The following is a 22,415-nucleotide window of genomic DNA, read 5'->3' as shown; positions in this document are numbered from 1 at the left end:
GACCATTCAAGCCGAAGAGCCTATTTCCCTACTTTATGACTCAATGATCAAGAACAGTCAACCTATAAAGTAGGAAAGGCAGTGACCAACAATCTCTTTCTAAATGTTCATTGACAATCACAGCTTAAAAGGCAGTCATGCTCATGGTAGTTACACTAGATTTAATAGTTACACACTGCAACTTTTGAAAATAGCATCAGGGAAAAAATGTAACAGGCAGCAATTCCAGTTTCCTTATTTGAGGTTCTGCATCAAAGATTCATCCAGTCAAATTTAGAAATATAATCGATTGATCCAGCCTTTTATTATATGTTGCAAATAATAGAGCATTATGCTAATTTTTTGCCACTAATTTGTATAAAACACAATGAATCAAAGTTCAGAATCAAAAACCAGAGAATATTACAATATATTTGTGGCTACATAATTTGAGAATAGTCTGCTGATGTTACAAAGTACAGGTACTTTGCTACAGGACATCGCTTAACATAATATGCAATTAAAAACCAGCAGAGGGAAGCAGTCCATGGACAATAACTTGTGGCTTATTATATTTGAGTACATCCAGCCGGCTCCCTTGCATGCTTTCCATCTGTGCTGGGTTGACCGTCGATCTAGCAACTCGGCCTCGTAAAAATAAGGAAGCCTGCTAAAAAAAACGCCATCATGATGGTGTCCCGATGACTCCACTCGGAGTTAAGGGCTTTCTTTTCCTTCTTCATATTTGAGTCCAGGTTGTTGGCAAAATATCAGACAGCATACAGGAGCGAGACAGCTCAGTTGGTTGAGTGATATTGCAACAACAAATCTCACACTCAATGCCAGCAAGAGCAAGGAAATAACTGGACTTCAGAAAGAGGAAGTCAGGAAATGACAAACTAGTCCTCATTGAAGGCGCAGCAGTGGGGAGGATGAGCAGCTTCAAGTTTCTTGTTTGTCCATATCTCTGAGGATCTATCCTGGGCCCAACACATTGATGCGATCATGAAGGCAGCATACCTACTGCTCTACATCATTAGGAGCTTGAGGACATGTAGCATCTCAGCAAATTTCTACAGATGTACAGTGGAGATCATTCTGACTGGTTTCATTACAGGATCAAAAGAAGCTGCCAAAGGTTGTAGACTCAGATAGTTCCTTCATGGGCACAACCCTCCCAGTCACTAAACACACCTTCAAGATGATGCCTCAAGAATGCAGCATCCAACATGAAGGGTCTCCATCATCTGGAACATGCCTTCTTCTCATTTCATCCATCTCGTGCCTGAAGACATTATTCTGGAACAGCTGCTTCTCCTCTGACATCAGATTTCTGAGCAGAGCATGGACACTCCCTCATTATTTGTCTTTTGCACTATTCATTTTTTGTAACATAACTTTTGTCCTGCACTGTGCTGCTGCAGTACAAACAACACATTTCACAATGTACGGTATATCAATGATGACAGAACGTAATCTAATTCTGAAGGGGAGGTTGCTTTTGGGATCATACAGCATTTTCATGGAATAAATTGTGAACCTGGCCTATTTTAAATGCTCAACTTTATTTAAATTCCCTCAGTTGATTTCTGATAGAAAGAGGCATCAAGCCAAGAGGTCAAGGCAGACTAGACAGCCCAAAGCATCTCTTAGAACTAGAAATTTGCTGGGTACTCCTGCTCCCCAATTTTTTTAAAAAAAACATTAGGAACATAGCTTTATGAGCCTGACCAACTACCCAATCTGACATAGCAGTAATGAAAGCTATGGTCAGGGTAATATTCAAATTCTCTTACGCTGCCATACAAGTTATAGAATCCTAATTTATGTTTGCTAATTAAAGCTCAGACTGCTCTGCTTTCAAAACTAGCAGATTTAAAATCAGAAATGGAGCAAAGGAAGGAAAAGTAATGCATTTCACATTTTTTCCTGACGGGGGGGGGGGGGGGTTGGAAGATCAGGAAATTGGAAACAACCGGTGCAATCCCTTGTTCAAAAGTAAGACAGAAAATCATCAATAGTTTAACATCGATTGTTGGTAAGATGCAAGAATCAATGACCAACGCAGACGCAACTAATCATTTAAGGAAGGTAAATACTAATTTGACAAATTTGCTTGAATTCTTTGAGAATGTGGCAGTTGAATTCATGGAGGGGATTCTGTAGATGTAGTGTATTTAAATTTCCAAAAGGTATTTAACAAGTTGTCACAAGGATCTGGTGCATTAATTAAGAAGCTAAGGTACTGAAGGAAGTGTGTTAGTGTGGATTAAAACTGGCTGTCACATAGAAGAGATGGAAGAAATGAGTCATTTTCAGACTAGAGGGATGTAACTCATGGTAGGTAAATATTTGAGATGGAGAATTTGAGACCAATGAGGAACTGACAAGAGTTGAGGCCAGCTATGATCTTAAAGGAGTGCTGGGCAGGTTTGATAGACCTGGAATCTGAGTCCTGCTTCTATTTTCTCACTCCAAATAAAAAGCCATCTTCCTACATTCACTGGAAGAAAAATCAAAAATAGTAGAAAGAGCCTTGAATCCAATTAAAGGATCTCAGAAAATTTCTAAGACTCATGAAAGACAAATTACAGGAAACCAGAGTGGCTCTTTATTGAAATCAGAGCATAAAGTGCAATTGAATATCAAATTGCAATATTAATCTCAAATACTGAAACAATTATTATTCTTTATAAACTTTATTTTAATAGATATACCATTTAAAAATCCCAACACCAGAAGGGAATATCAACAGTTCTGAAAAATTACAGAACTAGAAAAAAAAATCGGTACATGGGGATAGAAAAATGATTTGGATGTTATCTGTTGTAAAGCTTTTCCTCCCAGATAAATTTTGTCCTTTCATCAATTCCAACATATAAAAACTTTGAAGCTCTATCTTATATTTACAATAAATACTTCTGCACCTGATCTTTTTCTAAATGCTTTTTTAAAACTACAAACTAGCAGAATCAACTTTGGAAAAGAGATTATTATATCCCATTAACCATCGAAGATTAACATCACATTAAAAGTGGTCACATTCCATTGTTTTATAATACATTTGACCTGTTTCATAAAAAGTGCACAAGATTGAAATATATATAACAAGTTTTGAAAGGCTGCACATTTCATTTTAAATTAAGACAAAACTTCTACCTTGCTCAGACCAACAATGAGATATGGCTTTTGTTTCTCAATTATCTTAATGCAGCATCAAGTACATTGAAACTTTGACATCAAATCAATCTTATCTTTCACTCCATCTCCAATCTTGGAGGGTGTAGAATTGACAAAGGCAATACATTCTGTATGTATACCTAGTGGATTGAAAGTTTATAAATAACTCATTCCTTCTACAAATCATTGCAGCATTTTGTCTTTGGGTGAGAAAAGCAATAGCCATTATGTTTATATTTTACAAAACAACGTAACAAAAGAAAGACAAGCTCAGTCTTCAGCCTTCTTGTTTACTCTTGTTTATCCACATTAATGAGCCCAGTCTTTGGGATTCTTCAATATCTCCAGTATTTCTGCCTCTTTGGTACCCTTGGCAGGATTATGCATATATTCCCATCTGCACAACAGAAAAAGAACAGAATATGAATGAACACCAGTCCTGACATCCACCCCTATTTTTGAAAAAGACAAGGAGATTTTAATTAAATCTGCATAACTGGCTGTCCTTATACCAGTGGTTACACTTTCCCCATCTGCTAAATCTCCACTTTATTTTGTGTGCAGATCACTGGAAATGGAGACTTCAAAATCACCAGTGAAATGGCAGAATGACCAGGACTGGGGACTGGCAACTGTAAAGTCTGAATAAGGAAACCAATTCAGTCTGGAGAAGTTCAGCGTTAAATAAAATACAGACAGGAAGGAAAACAAGGCTTCCCTATTGCCTTTTTTTATGCCTACTATTTTGATGGGAATTTTGAGCCAATATTGCCAAAAGCAAGACTACTGGTATGGGAAAGAATAGATTCCAACTCAATATTATAAACATCCTCCAACTTCAGATCTAAGATTTTACACAGTTGCATTAGGATGTTGTAATGTGTCACCTAAATCCATTCCTTTGCCATCAAATGTACGAACTTTAGAATCAAAGTGGTATGACTCAGACTATTACCAGGTTCACCAGATTGATTCCTGGGATGGCAGGACTTTCATATGAAGAAAGACTGGATGAACTGGGCTTGTACTCATTGGAATTTAGAAGCTTGAGGGGGATCTGATTGAAACGTATAAAATCCTAAAGGGATTGGACAGGCTAGATGCAGGAAGATTGTTCCCAATGTTGGGGAAGTCCAGAACAAGGGGTCACAGTTTGAGGATAAAGGGGAAGCCTTTTAGGACTGAGATTAGGAAAAACTTCTTCACACAGAGAGTGGTGAATCTGTGGAATTCTCTGCCACAGGAAACTGTTGAGGCCAGTTCATTGGCTATATTTAAGAGGGAGTTAGATATGGCCCTTGTGGCTACGGGGATCAGGGGGTATGGAGGGAAGGCTGGGGCAGGGTTCTGAGTTGGATGATCAGCCATATCATAATAAATGGCGGTGCAGGCTCAAAGGGCCGAATGGCCTACTCCTGCACCTATTTTCTATGTTTCTATATTATGTTTAACACTACCAAGGGGATGAATTTCCAGAAAAAATATTTATTTATATACTTAGAGATACAGTACAGAATAGGCCTTTCTGACCAGTTAACCATAACTCAATCACAGGGCAATTTACAATGCCAATTAACCTGCCTGTTATGTCTTTGGACTGTGGGAGGAAGACCAAGGCATTCCATGGGATGGATGTACAAACTTCTTACAGAGGATGCCGGGATTGAACCCCGAACTCCAACATCTTCAGCTGTAATAACATTGCATTAACCATGGCTCTGCCAAGGTGCCCATTTCCTTTGACTTCACATTGATCACTATGTTTCAACAAAAAGGCAATACATTTTTAATCACAAACGAGAAAATCTGAAGATGCTGGAAATCCAAGCAACACACACGAAATGCTGCAGGAACTCAGCAAGCCAGGCAGCATCTATGGATGAAGGGTCCTGACAAAGGGTCTCGACCCAAAACGTTGACTGTTTACTCTTTTCCATAGATGCTGCCTGGCCTGCTGAGTTCCTCCAGCATTTTTTGTGTGCTGCATACATTTTTGACACTTGTTTAGCATACAGCAATAACCTGCATTTCTGGATGCGCACCTTTCTCTGGTTTGTTGTAATCCTTCTGAAATCTACCCTTTGGCCCAAGTTTCATATCACTTTCTGCTTGCACTCCCTAGACAGAATGATTTTATTGAATCTAAGCCCTGTCCATCACATAACTGTTATTATCTATATTCTTTCATCGAAGTTAGGGAGTATAGGTAAAGATTAATTTAGAAGATGAGGTATACAATATGAAAAACTGCAGGAAAGCAAGGCCAACCATTTGCTACTTTTTACTTTAAACAGAAGAATGGTTACTTTCACAAACAGCACCCATTTGAACTACATAACGAATACAGTTTGAGAATGCGGCTTTCAGATTTATAAATAATAACACCATCACGGAAAAATAGGAACGTGAAATATATGACTACCATCACAACAGATCAACAGCCAATGCCATTTCACTGGCTCTTCACTCAACCCTGGAACACCCGGAGAGTGAAAATGCATACATCGGGCTGGCTGGTGGCGCAGTGACATCGGCGCCGGACCCGGGAGCGGAGGTTCACGGGTTCGAAACCAGTCGGGTCCGCTCCCGAGTATGCTTTCCATCCATGCCAGGTTGAGTGTTGAGATCGCAACTCCACCTTGTAAAATAAAGGGAAAATACTGCGAAAATGTCTGTGAGAGGAGTGGTGCACAACACAGTCTCTCTCTCTCATTCCGCGCCTTGTAAAAAGCCATGAAAAAGACATCATCACAGACGCAGGCACACACCAAAGAAAAAAAAATAGAAAATGCGTACATCAGGATGCCCTTTATTGATTACAGCTCGGCATTCAATACTATTATCCCCTCAAAACTAATGAACAAGCTCCAAAACCTTGGCCTCAATACCTTCTTGTGCAATTGAATCCTTGATTTCCTCACTTGCAGAGCCCAGTCAGTTCGGATTGGTTACATCTCCACAGTCACCAACAGCATGGATGTACCACAAGGTTGTGTGCTCAGTCCCCTGCTCTACTCACTCTATACTCACGACCGTGAGGCCAAGCACAGCTCCAATGCCATATTTAAGTTTTGACTGTCACTGGTCAAATCTAAGGCAGTGACAAATCAGCATGTAGGATGGAGAATGAAAATCTGACTGAATGGTGTCCTGACAATAACCTCTCACTCAACGTAAGCAAAACCAAAGAGCTGATTATTGACTACAGGAGGAGGAAACCAAAGGCCCACGAGCCAGCCCAGTCTATCACAGGTAAAGCCCTCCCCACCATTGAACACATCTACAAGGAGTGCTATAGCAGGAAAACAGCAACCATTAAAGACTCCCACCATCCAGGGTATGCTCTCTTCTTGCTGCTGCTATCAGGAAAGTACAGGAGCTTCAGGACTCACACCACCAGGTTCAGGAACATTTATTAGCCCTTAACTCTCTGGTCCTTGAACCAGCAGGGACAATTTCACTCAACTTCACTCACCCCGACCCTGAACTGTTCCCACAACCTATGGATTCTTCATCTCATGTTCTTAGTATTTATTGTTTATTTATTATTATTATTTTTTGTAGTTGCAGTTTGTTATCTTTTAATATTGTTTGCTCGTCCATCTTTTGTGTGCGGTTTTTCATTGATCTCAGGGTAGTAAATGATGATATATGTATTTAAATAATAAATTACCTTGAACTGAAATTAAACAACAGGATAAAACTAATACAGTTGGTCAAGTTCTACACTTATGTAATTCAAAAAAAACTTAATTTCAAGAATTTTGAAGGATATGTTACTTTAAATAACAAGTACCAGCATAATTATACTCAATCCATCAAAGTCCTTGGTATAAAGTATAGCAGTATATAAGCATATAACATCAGTAGGCTAATGGACAAAGACAGTGAAAGAATTAGCATTTGTAACAAACCCTTACCTAGCAGTCAGTGGAAGGGACATCAAAATGCTTTCAATCCTGGATCCTGGAGTTGCCAGCCCAAATTTTGTTCCTCTGTCATAAATCAGGTTGAATTCTACATATCTGAAATAGATCACCAGGGAATAACCAATGACAGTATGTAGAAAGGCAGGAGAAAAATCTGAGGCTACACTGCGGTAAATTTTTCATTTAGAGACACAGCACGGAACAGCCCCTTTCATTCCAATAAGCCACGCCACTCAGCAAACCACTTATTAACACTAACCTAAACACAGGACAATTTACAATGACCAATTAACCTACTAAGCAATCGGTCTTTGGACTGCAGGAGAAAACCAGAGCACCCAAAGGAATCTCACAAGGTCACAGGGAGAATGTACAAACTCCTCATGTTAGATTAAACCAAAACACAAACATCCCCATCAATGCTCCATGACCTGCTGTGCAGCATTTTCTGTGTTCTGCAAAATCTGGTATGCTTTTGACTGAACATACAGTGCCACCTACTGGAACTTCTTTGCATCATTCCACTCTAGAGAAACAGGCAGGAGTATCCATGGATCAGACAATGGGTCCACTACTATATCTTTCTTTCTACAGAATTTGTTTTGCTTTAATTTTTACTTGCCACTTCTTTTCTTCCTGCTTATCCTTGTCCTTTCAGGCATGGAAAAAATGTAGAGACACACAAAAGCTATTCACCTTCAAGTTCCTACTGTAATCATTTTAAGTTTAAAAAAAAAGATTTAAAGATTTATTTTATCTGTGATATGTACATCGATAAATCGAAATATACAGTAAAATGTGTCATTCGTGTGAACAACCGATACAGCATTCCCAATAGTTACTAACCCTAACCTGAACGTCTTTGGAATGTGGGAGGTGACCAGAGCACCCAAAGGAAACCCACATGGTCACAGGCAAAATGTACAAACTACTCAAACAGCAGTGGGAATTGAAACCCTACTCCTGATCGCTGGTGCTTCAAAGCACTACGCTAACCGCTATGCTACCGTGCTGCCCCAACAACTTTTTAAAAATTTCAAATACTCTGCATCAGGACAACCTCCAGTGAAGGCATTTAATAAGAATATCTCATGTAGATTGGGCCCAAAGATCTCAGTGCACAACCTACTAGTTTCATATCAATCTGTGATAGAATAACCTAAATTTTGCTCAAGGAGGACAGCCAAATCTTGCATCAAAAACATCTGAGAAACACAATGAAGCTTTTTTTAAAAAAAAATATATTTATTGCACTTCATATTCCTTCCCCGGTGAAGCCAGTGCTGCTGATTTGAAGAGCTAGTGATATTTTGACACTCCCTAAATACCAGGAAATAGCAGATATTATCACTACATAGAAATGAGCATTGTGCCATCAATGGATATGGAAACCTCACGGGAAAGGGGAACTGAGGCGAAGGATCAGTCATGGCTGAGGAGTTAAGAGAAGAAGGCACCGCGTCACAATAAGGGATAAGTAATTTAGGACTGAGGTGAGGAGAAATTAATTCACTTAGTGGATGGTGAATCATTGGAATTCTATAACCTGGAATACAGAAAGAGGCTCAGTCAATGTGGTGTGGGGCAGCATGTTTAAGAGACCATGGCCTTCTCTTGATGCTGTTCTTATGCCCCTATAATCTTAAATACCTAAATGCAACGCTTCATTGTTCAACTTACAATTCAAAAGCAAAAATCATAAATAAAACAGGATGTCCTTCCTTGATCAAATTTCCAGGTGCAAGGAGCTCTACTACATGGGCCACTAACATTTGTTGCAATTAATCAAACTTATAAAACCTTTAGACTAATTCCTGATTTATAGAAAGCATCCCTTTAAATCAATACCTCCACATCAAAAGCTGTCAAATTAACCAATCTCCCCAATCTACATGGGAAAATCTATGGCTTCATTACGATTCTGTGAAACACAAGGACATTTCGTAATGCTTATAAGCTGCTATTCCTCCACATTTAAATGGTTCATATCTTGTGGAAATGCTGTTTATTTCCTACTGCAAGTAGGTATTATGCACATCACACGCAGAGGGCGTGCACTTTGCCTTTGTCCTAATAACTTTATGGCAAGACAAGTAAAATTGGAATACCATTACCCAAGAGAGTAGCTAAAAAGGGGGAAGTTATATATTAGCATCTAGTTAAATAACTAATATGACCATCTACACATGCATTGCATCACAGACTTAAAAAGAGCTTATGAATTATAATGATGCTACAAATCATATCCTGGCAGCACACAGGCACAAGTAGTTTTGCTTTCTCACATCTTCAGCAACCCGGGATTTAAGCCCTTATTTCCTATGCTCCTTTTATGTAGCTTGCATTGATTTCCTCCAAGTGCTCTGGTTTCCTCCCACATTCCAAAGACACATTGGTAGGTTATCTGGCTTGAACTGTAATTCAACCCTGGCAGGAGTTTGATGGGCATGTGCAGAGTAGCTTACAGGAATTAAGAGTAATGTGACTGATGGGATTGATCTGTGAGCACTGGGCCCAATGGCTTCTTCTTCGTCACAAGGGAAAAAAAGTTCAAAGGGAAATTACAGGCTGCAGATTGCAGTGATAGTAGTTCAGAAGTAGTACATCTAGAAGTTTTGTAAATTGCCTGCTAAACATCGCCATATATCACCAGTGCCATCTTATCCATTAATAAGAATATAATAGTAATGTCTAAAAATAAGAACATATTAGATTACTACTATATTAACTTTAGTGAAACAAAATGCAGTGAGTTATTTGCAGCTACTTAACAACTGCACACCTTGATATTTTTGACTACAATAAAAGCTATAATAGGTTATTATATTGAATCATGGGTATGAATTAGCTTTCTTAAATGATAGTATCAGATGGAATACTGTCCTCACACCATGGTGAGTTTGTTTTCTGTAAAGAAAGATATGAGGACATTACTGAGAAAACCACTCCCACAAAAAAATGACAGCAACTGCTGGCATAGAATCGAAGATTGTAAATGTGCTGCTTATCATCAAGACAGTTAAGTGCCAAAGCCAATACGTTATTTTGTTCCACAGTCGTTCTCTATGGCTGCAGTTCACGCAAAACTTAAGACAATTTTATGTTTGTGTTTAATATTAATAATCCAGATTATTTGATAACATATTAGTGTTTTCAGACGCTTCTTATGTGCAAATTTGCCAATACATTTCTAATGTTACAATAACAATATTTCAAGCGTGCTTAATTAAGAATATATAAAGAACTGCATTGAAGAGAATTGCAACTATCTTTTAATGGGGAAAGAATATAATTTTAAATTACCACATAATGACCAAATTATCAGCTTCTGCAAGGTACTTCTCTTCTTTTAAGGATTTTGTTCAACATACCTGCCCCTGCGGAGTTGCTGCCATGCTTTCTCCTCTGGCGTAAAAGAGTCATAGAGGTGCTTCTTCACAATGGGAATATAGCAGGGAACCACTGCCTGAGCACAGCTACGTACAAATTTCAACAACTCATCTGCTGAAGGAGAATCCAGGTCGTCAAAAAATATGCCACCTACTCCCCTCCGCTCTCCACGATGCTTGATGAAAAAATAATTATCACACCTTTATGTGGGAAAGTGGGAAGAAGGTGGTTACAGATTGATAAGACGTTTCCAATTCCTTTCTCTCTCATTTCTGCAATACCCAAACAATACAACGGTGTTGCATATGATAACATACATATTAACATAATTATAATTGTAATTTCTACCTTGGGACCAGAATTACAGTGTAAATACGATCATGGGGCTGGAGAAGATCACAAACTTCATAAGAATGGACTTGTGCATTAAAAATGCAAAAAAAAACACAAATAGACTGTAATGTAAGGAGTTTAGAATGACAATGAATTCCAATTAATTAGACCATTGGTTAGTTGGGGTAGCCATTTATTTGGGACAACTCTTGAAGAACAAAAACTAAATTGAGAAAATAGCCAGGATTCCCTTTGTTTATTTGGGACAATATGCCACTTAATTGGGGCAGGAGACTGTTGCTGAACAGTTTCTAACTAGCATCAGTCACATGCGTTCGCGTGGCCATTAGGCACTAAGGCATGCTTAGAGTGGTCAGGTCTTAAAACAGCGTCAGCTATATGTATTTGTGTTCAAAAAGCAGTGATTTTTGTTACCGATAGTTGGTAAGAAATAAGCAGTAAACAATTCTGAACTGTTTTGCAGTTTCAAGCATTCAGATGCTAGAAATGCCCAGGAGTGAAAATGAAATGATTTCACTACTTCAAGTCAAGAATTATGAAAAATCCTCCTGAAGATTTGAAGGGTGCAATTGTGTAAAGCATTGTATGAAGGCAGTCCATTATCTGCACTAGGTGTCTGCACTGATTTTGTTCATTTACAGTCAATCAAAAGAACAGAGCAGATGAATTCTTCTGTCAATAACTATTAGGAACTAATACAGTTTTACAGTACCCTAGGAGCACTGTATTGATAGTGGGCTAAGTAATTCTGTATTTCATTTAAATGCATAAATTGTTACTCAGTTAAATGGTAGTTTGTCTGTTTTTCTAATATCTTTTTAACTATTTCCATGAAACTATGGCTAATTGGGACAACCGCTTAATTGGGCCAAAATGTACTGTACCTAATCTGTCCCAATTAACCAGCACCTACTGTATTACATATTGAATTAACAGCACTGAGCGATACAGTACAAAGAGAACCTTCTGGAATACCAAATCTATAAAATTGGTTCACACTGGGATGCAGCCTCCAAACTTTCATAAGAAAGATCACGTTATTGTTCCAGCAAATGTGGCATTTATCCGATAAATTAAGGCAAATGACAAAACACTCCCCAATATCAAATAATATGGACAGCTACCAGAATGAATAGTAGTAGACTGGTGCAAGAAGATAAAAGATCAGTGCTGAAGAAGGGTCTCGGCCCAAAACGTCAACTGTTTATTCTTTTCCATGGATGCTGCCTAACCTGCTGAGTTCCTCCAGCATTTTGTGTGTGGTTAACTTGCAGTACAACTCAGTTATGATCACTTTTTGTAGAGATACAATAACACTTTCTACAAAATACAAAGAAAGCCCGTGCTCTTCTATATGCACATTCTTGTATAAGTGCATTGGATGTCATGCACTTCCAGCACAAAACAGGCATCACAAATGGTGCTCTTCCTTAGACTTGAAAAACAAATGCACTCTCACCAAAATGTTTTGGGACAAGCATGCAAGGTCAGTAGAGAAGAGCAAAGATACAGTTGGTGAGATAGTCCACAATGGAAGAATACAGCAGAAATCAACTAGTTCTCAATAATATCTTGCAGTTTTGGATATCTTTACAGAAGTAAAAACTGTGGTGGAGAAAGGAAAAAGAAAAACAAATCAAGGACAATTATGGAGGGAGCATTATTTCGGTTTTGTTTGCATAAAATAGGAAGATCTTTTCTTCAGCGAAGAGTAATTATTAAATTATTTCTGTATATAAGAATACATTCAAGTGCCAACTGCCAACGTAAAATGTTACCAATATAAAAGTTCATCAAAACAGAGTTGGTTTAATTTTACTATTGTTCTACTGAATGAACTCAAACTTTAGAAAAATTAAAGATGTAAAATGCACAATAACGTTTTAATGCATTTGACATCACATCATTATCTTCAAGACTGCACTCTCATGGACTAACTCACACACTACATGTTCAAGCACAAACTTATGCCATCACTAGGGTGAAATGGGTGACATTACTGTTATTTCAGACATGACCAGCAAGAATGCTAGAAAAGGATATAAACTAACAACCAAAGACTGAGCAACATAAAACAGCCCCACATGGTTGAACATAATCAAAATGGGCAAACTTCGGAGCACTCAAACAATTGGGTGCATCCAGCTGGTTACTCATCCTCAGCAGTGAGGAAGGCATCAGTGTTAAACAGAATGACCCACCCTCTACAAATTAGCAAGCAACCGATAAGGACACACCATCTAAACCTTTTGTTTGCTCCTGATAATGGTTGCCTCACCCAAAGTCACTGTGACCGGCCTTCACATAGAGCAATCAGGCATAATCTTACAGATTCCAAAAACATTCAGTCATTTAGCTCTATAACAACTCTGATCAGTGTGTCCTGGCCAGAGAACAGCAGGCTTGAATACGTATCTACATCTCCCTTACTGCTGATATTGCTTGTGTACTTGTTTCCTTCTCTTCTTCTCTGCGAGTTCCATTTCCCCTCTTTTCTTCCCCCCGTCTTTCAGTACAAAGATTAACAAACCATTTGAACACTCCCAAAACAGTTGAATATTTACCAACCCATCTATTATCTTACTACAGGCCAAAGTTCTTGTTGAGTGATTGTGAAAATCAGCCTACATCAACTCTGCATTTAGAATTATTATTTGTTTTACAGCAAAATCCCAGTTCAACAAAACAAAAATTAATATTTGTTAAGAAGGATATGTTATCTACTTCACTCACCATTTTTTAAAAGCTGGATAATAACTTTTATCATGTTTGTCACAGGCCTCCTTCAGAGTTTTGTGGAAATGCATAGCGTCATCTTTATTCAGGTAGGTAGGGGTAAGGTCTGTTCCTCCCCCAAACCACCATGTTTTTTGACCTAGCAGATGAAAATTTACAAACCTAATTGGTAGCCAACAGCAAGATATTTCATATCTGAACAATTATTCACAATTTATAGCAGTGACTCTTTGCTCTTTAAATGGTCTTTCATATGTCATGAGTCAAAACTGAAAACTTTAAGCTCTACCACGAATACGCCAACAAGTAGAAGTTAAAGACTGATCAAAGACATCATCAGCAGTCCTCTTAGAAATGAATTACACTAACTACATGTTGACCAATGAATTGGGTTTGGTTGTGTGTTTGGGGCTCAAGAGAAGAATATCACTGATCATGCTTAGAATGATGACACCACACATTCCCCTCTGACAAATCATTAGCTTTATTTTCAGCTGACTTGACAAGAGGACTCAATTTAAAGTTCAACATGAAAATTTAAGTTCTTCCCCAACAGGTGACTCAAAAATCTCATTCACGAGACAAAGTGCAGGAAAAAACAAAAAAAAGTGTATTCTCATGGAAGTCTGAAAACTTCACTTACATTAGTTGGTCCAAACTCTTAGAAGAATTGGGTGACAGTGTTGGTTATAACATAACCCTTCTCAAGAGAGTGGCTAAGGGTTAAAGGGCGGCAGAGAGGTGGAGCTAATAAAGCTGCTTCTCGAAGCTTCGGCAACCCAGGTTTAATTCTGACTTGTGTCCTGTGTGAAGTCTGCACTTTCTCCCTGTAACTGTACAAGTTTTCCTTTGGACACTCCTGTTTCCTCATTGTTCCCCAAGATGTGCCAGCTGCTCTGTTAATTGGCCTCTGTCAATTGCTCCTTAGTGTGTAAGCAAGCATTAGAATATGAAGGAAGCTGGTGGGAACACCAAGAGAATAACACAGAACTGGTGCAAATTGATGGGTGCTGTTTAGCTTTGACTAAGTTGGCCAAAGGATCTGTTCCCATGCTACAATCCCCTACATGGTCTTTATGTGGCTGGAAAGGTTGAGTTCGACAAGGTGGGTGACTGACAATCAGAGACAATGACTTCCTGGTAGTTTGCAGAACTGACCATCTCAATTGCAATGCAGGACAAAATACTTCAGGGCTAAACTGTATTCCTTCTTGCTCATTATTGCATACTGCCCTCTGCAGTAGTAACACATGACATTGAGAAGAATCTTAAAAATCAATTGTGTCAACAATGCTTAAAATTAACTCACAATATACATTTTAGTACAGCCCCACTTTGTCATTAATACAGAAGTGGTTTGCCATTGATGCCTTCTGGGCAGTGTCTTTACAAGCTGGGTGACCCCAGCCATTATCAATACTCCTCAGAGACTGTCTGCCTGGCGAGAGCGATCACATAACCAGGACTTGTGATATGCACCAGCAGCTCATACGACCATCCACCACCTGCTCCCTTGGATTCACATGACCCTGATCAGGGCCTAAGCAGATGCTACACTTTACCCAAGGGTGACCTACAGGCTAACGGAGGGAAACAGCAGCTTACATCTATTTTGGTAGAGATGTGTCTCCATCCCGCCACCCTAATTCAGGTAAAATATTAGCAGACACAATATAAATTAGCAATCTACCATTGAATATATGGAATATTTTATTGCAGATAGTTACCATCTCCTTCTTGAATTTCAAAATATCGGTAGTTGAAATGGATTGTTGGAATGTGAGGATTCTTGGGATGGATCACAGAGCTCACTCCCATGGCACAAAAGGGCAGCTTTCCTGCAAACCAAAGCAACACATAACGAAAGGTGACCATTTACCCGTTTACTGAAAGCTCAATTTTACACATTTATATCCTGCACCAAAGCCAGAAAGTATAAGTTTATAAAAAAATCCTTTCATGGCACAGATGCTCTTCAAATCAAAGTAAATAACAGAGGTACTGTGCTGTTAAGAATAGACTACACACTGGTTGACAGTAGCAACTGGTCTGAAAATATACTTCTGTAAATAGGCCTTGAGCTTTATTACCACAAGGAACCACATGTAGGCCAGTGGTACAAAACAAAAACTCAAGCTGTTGGACTCCACCGCTGTGTCTACAAGGGGCAGTGCTGGAACCCTTGTGGTTTGTAATTTACATAATCAATTTTAATGTGAGTGTACAAGGCATAGTTAGTAAGATGATACTAAAATAAGTGGTGTTGAAGATAATATAGAAGGGAATGGAAAAATACAGGGGGATCTTGACTAGCCAGGAAACTAGGCCTCAGATAGGCAAATGGCTTCCAATCCAGATAAATGTGAGGTATATTTTGGAAGATCGAACCAGGGTATGTCTTATACATTGAACAGTCGAGCTCTGGAAAGTGTTATGGAACAGAGAAACAAAGGAGTGTGAGTATGGTGTTTGCTGAAAGCAGCAACACAGGTAGGTAGAGTGGTAAGGAAGTCATTTGGCACACTGGCCTTCATCAGTCATGAGTTGGGAAGCTACGTGAAGTCACATAAGATGCTGCTGAGGTTGCACTTGAAGTATTGTGTACAGTTTTGTTATAGGAAAGAAGCTTTTAAAGTAGAAAGAGTGCAGAGAAGTTTTACCAGGATGTTACCTCACTTCAGGGCTCGAGTTACAAGGAGAGGTGGCATAAACCAGGACTTTATTTCCTGGAACGTAGGAGATCCAGAGACTACCTGGTAGAGGTATAAAGGACCATGAAGGGCACAGACACGGTGAAAGCACCTAGTCTTTTCCTCTCCAAAGAGGTGGTGCTAAAAACAAGAGAGCATCAGTTTAAGATCAGAGGCAAGAGGTTTAAACATCAGGTCCCTTTTTTTAAAAAACACAAAAGGTGATCCATATATGGAAAGATTAGCAGACATAGTGGTGAAACGGGTGCATTAGCAACATATAACCATGTAGATGAGTATTTGTATACAAGAGGTTTTAAGGTCTATAGGCAAACACTGGCAGATGGTACTAGTTTGCTGGGCACTAAGGTCAGCATGGACAAATTGGGTTGCAGAGCCTGTTTTGATGCTGTATGACTTGATTACATTACTAGAATAATAAAAATGCATGAAGGCACCTGGTAAATGTGAGGTATATTTTGGAAGATCCATTAATACTCAATTTGGGGACAACAAGCAGTGCCCGCCAAAGTACATAGCAAATCAATTTACCATATGTTTCCAAAACAAGAATAAAAACCCTGAAGGCCAAAGAAAGGAAACACGCTATGATTTATGTCGTTGCTGTGAATCAATTGTTTTGATAGCAGGATGTTACACTGTTTAACAATTTCGTTTTGCTGGGGAAGGAGAGAATGCAGATGAGATGTGTGCATCCAAATTTTTGAAGTTATTTGCAGTTTTTTCAATTCTAGTTGACTGGCATGTATGCAAGAAGCTGCACAAAGTGTGAAAGAAATCAAGAAAAATTAGATGAAGTGAAAAATAATTTTCAATGACTTGTTTGAAAGAAAATCCTAATTTTGGAGTAACACTCAAAATGCTGGAGAACTCAGCAAGTCAGGCAGCAACTGTGCAGAAGAATAAAAAACATTGTGTGTGATACTCTGTATTTTCAGCATCTGCAGAATCTCCCAAGTTTCTGTCTCCATTTTGGAGCACCGATTTCACAGTATTAACATGGGAGGTTGAAGGCGCCCCAGATTGCAGACCTCAACCGGAGCTAGAGCATAGACAGGTTTGCTCTCCAAGTTCCAGGTAAATAAGGATGGAATTGTCAGAAAGTGCAAAAGTTTTGAATGAAAGATCAGGTAGCAAGGTCACAAACCACAGAAGCATTGGTGGAAGGGGGACAAGTGGTACATAGACCTCAAGAACACTGTGGCTGAGGTCGGAGTTCAGGAGGAGAGATCGATGATTGGGGTGGCAGGGTAGCGTAGTGGTTTACACAACACTTTACAGTGCTAGCTGTAAGATTAGGGTTCGATTCCTGCTGCTGTCTGTAAGGAGTTTGTATGCTTTCCCTGTCTTCTCCGGGTGTTCCGGTTTCCCCCCACATAGGGTTAGCGAGCTGTGAGCCTGCTATAGTGACACCAGAAGTGTAACAACATTTGCAGGTTGCCCAGCACAATCTTCACTGATCCTGCAAATGACACATTTTACTGTATGTTTCAACATACATTTGATAAAAAAAGTTTTAATCTTGAAGGACTTAAGAGTACAGTTGCAGCATTAGGGATGGAGTGCTGCCACAGGAATGGGGAAACTTTCATGATGCCACATCACTTTGTAGTTACGTACAACAACTCCCTCTGATCCTTCCCTTACCATCTTTTGGCTTTAGTTCTTTTCCTCTGCTCCTCATCTGCTTTGCAGCTTCTTCTGAAAGATTGCCATATACCACAGAAACATTGACCCCGGCTTTCTCAAAGACCTTCCCATCTTGAAGCACACAGCTTATACCACCACCACCTGCAATTATAAACGAATCACAATGAAATTAATTCAATCTCCAAGGTCATGCTTTTGAAAGTACTTGCATAGAACATTCACCCAAAATGACATTTTTGTTTGCCTTTACAAGGATTGTGGAAAACAACAGGCGTTTCTTCCTCCAGTTACTACTTTACCATAGCCTAATCGTATGCTAAACATGTATAACTAGAGAACTAAGATATAAGCAAGAGGAGATTTAGGTATGATAATGCAAAATATTGATTAGAATACATTGAACAGCTCTGGACATGTTGCACAACAAAAGGTATATTATATTTGAAGAAAAGCCCACAGAGCAAAACTTCAAAATATGGAAATCAATTTTACATGAAGTAGTAATGGGGTTATCCTATCCTGTTGTGTGGCACTAAAATTGTATAAATAATGAAAGTTGCCTTTATTATCTAAAATAAAAACAGAAATGCCAGAGATACTCAGTATTTCCAGCACTCAAGACAACTGCTTAGTTCGAAGACTCTTGTGCACCACTGAGTTATTAAACAATAAAAGCAGCAATAGCTATCAATTCCATGACAAAGTTCTGCCATCTTGCCACATAATATTCATGAACAGCGGTGGTCAATTAAACAGCTGGTAAGAGCTAATTAAACAGCACATGAAAGTTCCTAGCTTCAACATTAGTGGGGACCACCATGACTACTAAAGACAATGGAACTACTTTGAACCAGTATGGTTGCCCATCTCAGCTTTCTTCTGTGACCCTCAGAAGCTAGTCCTCGGCCGGATTGATGCACTGGCTTGTAACACTAAAACCGGCCAACTCCATGGGACAAACCAATATTCCAGCTATGGTACTGGAGTGCACCTACTTTTCACCTCTTCCATTTCCGTATCCACCTTGTTAATCTCCCGTAATGTAAAATAAAAAAAGGAGCAAAATTCAACCATTTGGGCCCAATCCATGAATCAAATATGGTCAACATACATCAAAGTTGCTGGTGAACGCAGCAGGCCAAGCAGCATCTGTAGGAAGAGGTGCAGTCGACGTTTCAGGCAGAGACCCTTCGTCAGGATCAAATATGATCATGGTTTATGGATCGTGGATAAAGGATTTCAGAACAATGGTCTCACCTTCTCCCCTATATTTTTACTCATTAGTAAATCAAACAGGAGATAGAAAGGTTTAATGAATTGGCCACCACTGCCTTCTGTGCTAGAGAATTATAGGTGTTCCCCACCGCATGGTTGAAGAAAGTTTTCCTTTCTTTCTTTTTCAATCTTTTTATTAGTTTCATAATGATAAACATACCATAATATTGATACAAAGTTGTTGGGATTACATTGTTATGATTAACATAGTTAAATATAAACTCAGTTAACACATGGGTATTAAACCTCTCAATCATACAGGATGCAAATGTAATAAACAAAAAAAAGAAAAATATAGAAAAAAAATCATGAAAAAGGAAAAAAAATACCCCCAAAGAAAAACTAACCTAAACAGTGTTAATCCACTAAACTAAGAAAAAAAAGACATGGGTGTTATGTAACATCAAAGAAAAAGGAACCATTAGCTTCGTTGACTCCGCTCCTCTCAACATATATTAGAAAGAAATAGAGTAAGTTTGAAAAGGTCAAATTACATCATATGAAAATGTTGAATAAATGGCCTCCAAGTCTTTTCAAATTTAATAGAGGGATCAAAAATAACACTTCTAATTTTTTCTAAGTTTAAACACAACATCGTTTTTGATAACCAATGAAATGTGGTGGGAGGATTAATCTCTTTCCAATTCAGCAAAATGGATCTTCTAGCCATTAAATGTAAGAAATGCAATCATCCGACGAGCTAAAGAGGTTAAATGACTTGGTTCTATCACTGGTAACCCAAAAGTTGCAGTAGCAGGGTGAAGTTGTAGATCAATATTCAGAACAGTTGAAATAATATCAAAAATATCTTTCCAATATTTTTTCCAAAAGAAGGACATAACCAAAACATATGAGTTAAAGAAGCTATCTCAAAGTGGCATCTATCACATACAGAATTTATATGAGAATAATAACGAGCTAATTTATCCTTAGACATATGAGCCCTATTCACTACTTTAACCTGTATCAATGCATGTTTAGCACACATAGAGGATGAGTTAACTAAATGAAGAATTTTTTCTGACGAAAGGTCTTGGCTCAAAACTTCGACTGTACCTCTTCCTAGAGATGCTGCCTGGCCTGCTGCGTTCACCAGCAACTTTTATGTGTGTTGGTTGAAGGTTTTTTAGTCATAGTCATACTTTATTGATCCCCGGGGAAATTGGTTTTTGTTACAGTTGCACCATAAATAATAAATAGTAATAGAACCATAAATATTTTAATAATATGTAAATTATGCCAGTAAATTATGAAATAAGTTCAGGACCAGCCTATTGGCTCAGGGTGCCTGACCCTTCCATTTTTCAAACGGTAAAGTTCCCTTTCCCAATCAGTCTTAACTTTATTAAATACGTCTGGAAGTATTTTCATAATTATATTATAAATAACTGCTATTACACCTTTCTGAAAAGGATTTAAATCTAAAACTTTTTCCAAAATATCCGCTGAATATAAATTCGGGAAAGTAGGAGAAACAGTACGTATTTTAAAAGTTTCTAATCCATAAATATCTAAAAAATGGGATCCAGGCAAGGTATATGAAGAAAGTTTTCCTGATCTGGGTTCCGTGGCATATCCACATCCTGACACTGTTTCGGCATTCCCCAGCATCAGGTACGTCCTTAACCTTGTTAATACCGGTGGAATTTTATAACGTTTTATGAGATGCTCTCTCATACTTTCAAACTCCACAAAACATCAGAGTAAGAGACTCAATCCCTCCTGGTAAGTCAGTCTGGTCACTCCATAAACCAGCACAAAGAAGAGAAAATCTGCATATGCTGGCACTCCAAGCAACAGGCACAAAATGCTGGAGGAACTCAGCAGCATCTACGGAAAAGAGGACAGTTGACGTTTCTGGCTGAGACCCTTTGTGAGGATAAAGGCTCCTGATGAAAGGTCCTAGCCGAAACGTCTACTGTCCATTTCCCACCACAGATGCTGCCTGACTTGCTGAGTTCCTCCGGCATTTTGTGAATCCTTCATGATTTCCTGCATCCGCAGAATTTGGTACCCGATAAAGGGTCTATACATTGCTGCAGGGTGTCTCCGCTCCAATAATTACATTGACTTGTAATGAAGCCCAAAAATGACAATCTGTGGTTCTGTAAATTGACCACACATTTGTAGAAAGTGACTTGATGATCAGCTCTAGCATTAACCGTTTAAAACCGTAACTGCATGCAAAAACAAATCAAGACTACTCAAAATAGGCATAATATCCAAAAATCTTAAATATATGTCTAAGAATAACATTCGTAAGCTATATTCACACATTTCTTTCGCAGTTTCGTTGACAACTGGCTACCCAACAATTTCCTTAACTGTAGTTGACGCGCATGATTATCAGCAAGTAGATTTGAATTGCGAAATACTGTACCTTCTTCGCGGTGCCATCGGTCTACTTTGAAAGCCTGACCACCCTCAATCTCAGCCAAGGCTTTGCAAACATCAGCCTGTACCTCCATGATTATCAATTCCATCCGAGTCCTAATTTCATCCTTGTTTTCCAGCAGTTTGTTGATGTCGGTCACCGGATCAGACATGAAGTGACTGCATTTCTGCAACATTTCATTCAGCGCTTGCTGGTCTCTGTTGGGCGGGCTTTTGGAAGCCATCAGAGCCCGGTTGCGATTGAGCCCAAAGCCGGCGACCGTCGCCCCGACAAGTGCAGCGGTGCCGACCAGGAACCTCCTGCGCAAACTACTGGCCCGTGGGGTCGTGCCGGAGAAGCAACGGAAGGCGGCGGCGCCTCCTAAAGCGGAAAATGCGCTACGGTGTTGAGGTGCCGACACGGCGGAGAGAGCCGCGCCGCTGCTTCCCAGCAGGGAGCGGCGCAACACCAACAGAGCCAGGGGCCGGGACATGGCAGCAGACCCCCTCGCCTGCTCCGCGTCCTGTACCAACACGGAATGTCCGCCCGCCGCGCGCACCGCTCGAGACCGGAGTGGGGCGGGGCCTCTCGCGGAACCAGATTGGTTGACCGCGGGGCTTTCTGGGATTTGTAGTTTAATCCCCCACAGATGTTCGGCCCTGAAAGTTCACTGAAAATAACCAACAACTACTAAAGATGCTGGAAATATGAAATAGAAACGGATAATACAAGGAGGACATGTAGAGGATGAAATAATGTTTTAATTTGAAGACACTTCGTCAGAAGGCCTAGAAAGTCAAAGCACCATCCTCCTTTTCTTCCATGATCTAATATCCT

General features: G+C 39.3%; 1 protein-coding gene across 1 annotated transcript; it reads right to left on the bottom strand.

Moving 5' to 3' along the window:
* Positions 1-293: 293 nt before the first annotated feature.
* Positions 294-22,159, bottom strand: cpox (coproporphyrinogen oxidase). The gene is made up of 7 exons (XM_063050483.1): positions 21,585-22,159; positions 17,927-18,070; positions 15,296-15,406; positions 13,566-13,707; positions 10,460-10,678; positions 7,080-7,184; positions 294-3,556 (listed from the first exon to the last, which is right to left on the bottom strand). Exons 1-7 carry the CDS (start codon positions 22,069-22,071, stop codon positions 3,469-3,471), a joined length of 1,296 nt encoding a protein of 431 aa, XP_062906553.1. The 5' UTR covers positions 22,072-22,159; the 3' UTR covers positions 294-3,468.
* Positions 22,160-22,415: the final 256 nt, after the last annotated feature.

Source organism: Mobula hypostoma, chromosome 6 (assembly GCF_963921235.1).
Source record: "Mobula hypostoma chromosome 6, sMobHyp1.1, whole genome shotgun sequence".
NCBI classification, from domain to species: domain Eukaryota; kingdom Metazoa; phylum Chordata; class Chondrichthyes; order Myliobatiformes; family Myliobatidae; genus Mobula; species Mobula hypostoma.
The sequence above is the reverse complement of the archived record's forward strand: the minus strand, read 5'-3'. Positions and strand labels throughout refer to the sequence as shown.

Bases quoted from the DNA above. Each gene is read 5' to 3' on its own strand.
- cpox (XM_063050483.1), bottom strand. From the start codon at position 22,071: ATGTCCCGGCCCCTGGCTCTGTTGGTGTTGCGCCGCTCCCTGCTGGGA. The intron at 18,071-21,584 runs GTACAGTATTTC...TTATAATTGCAG, and splicing joins CCGATGGCACCGCGAAGAAG to GTGGTGGTGGTATAAGCTGT. The intron at 15,407-17,926 runs GTAAGGGAAGGA...TTTGGTTTGCAG, and splicing joins AGAACTAAAGCCAAAAGATG to GAAAGCTGCCCTTTTGTGCC.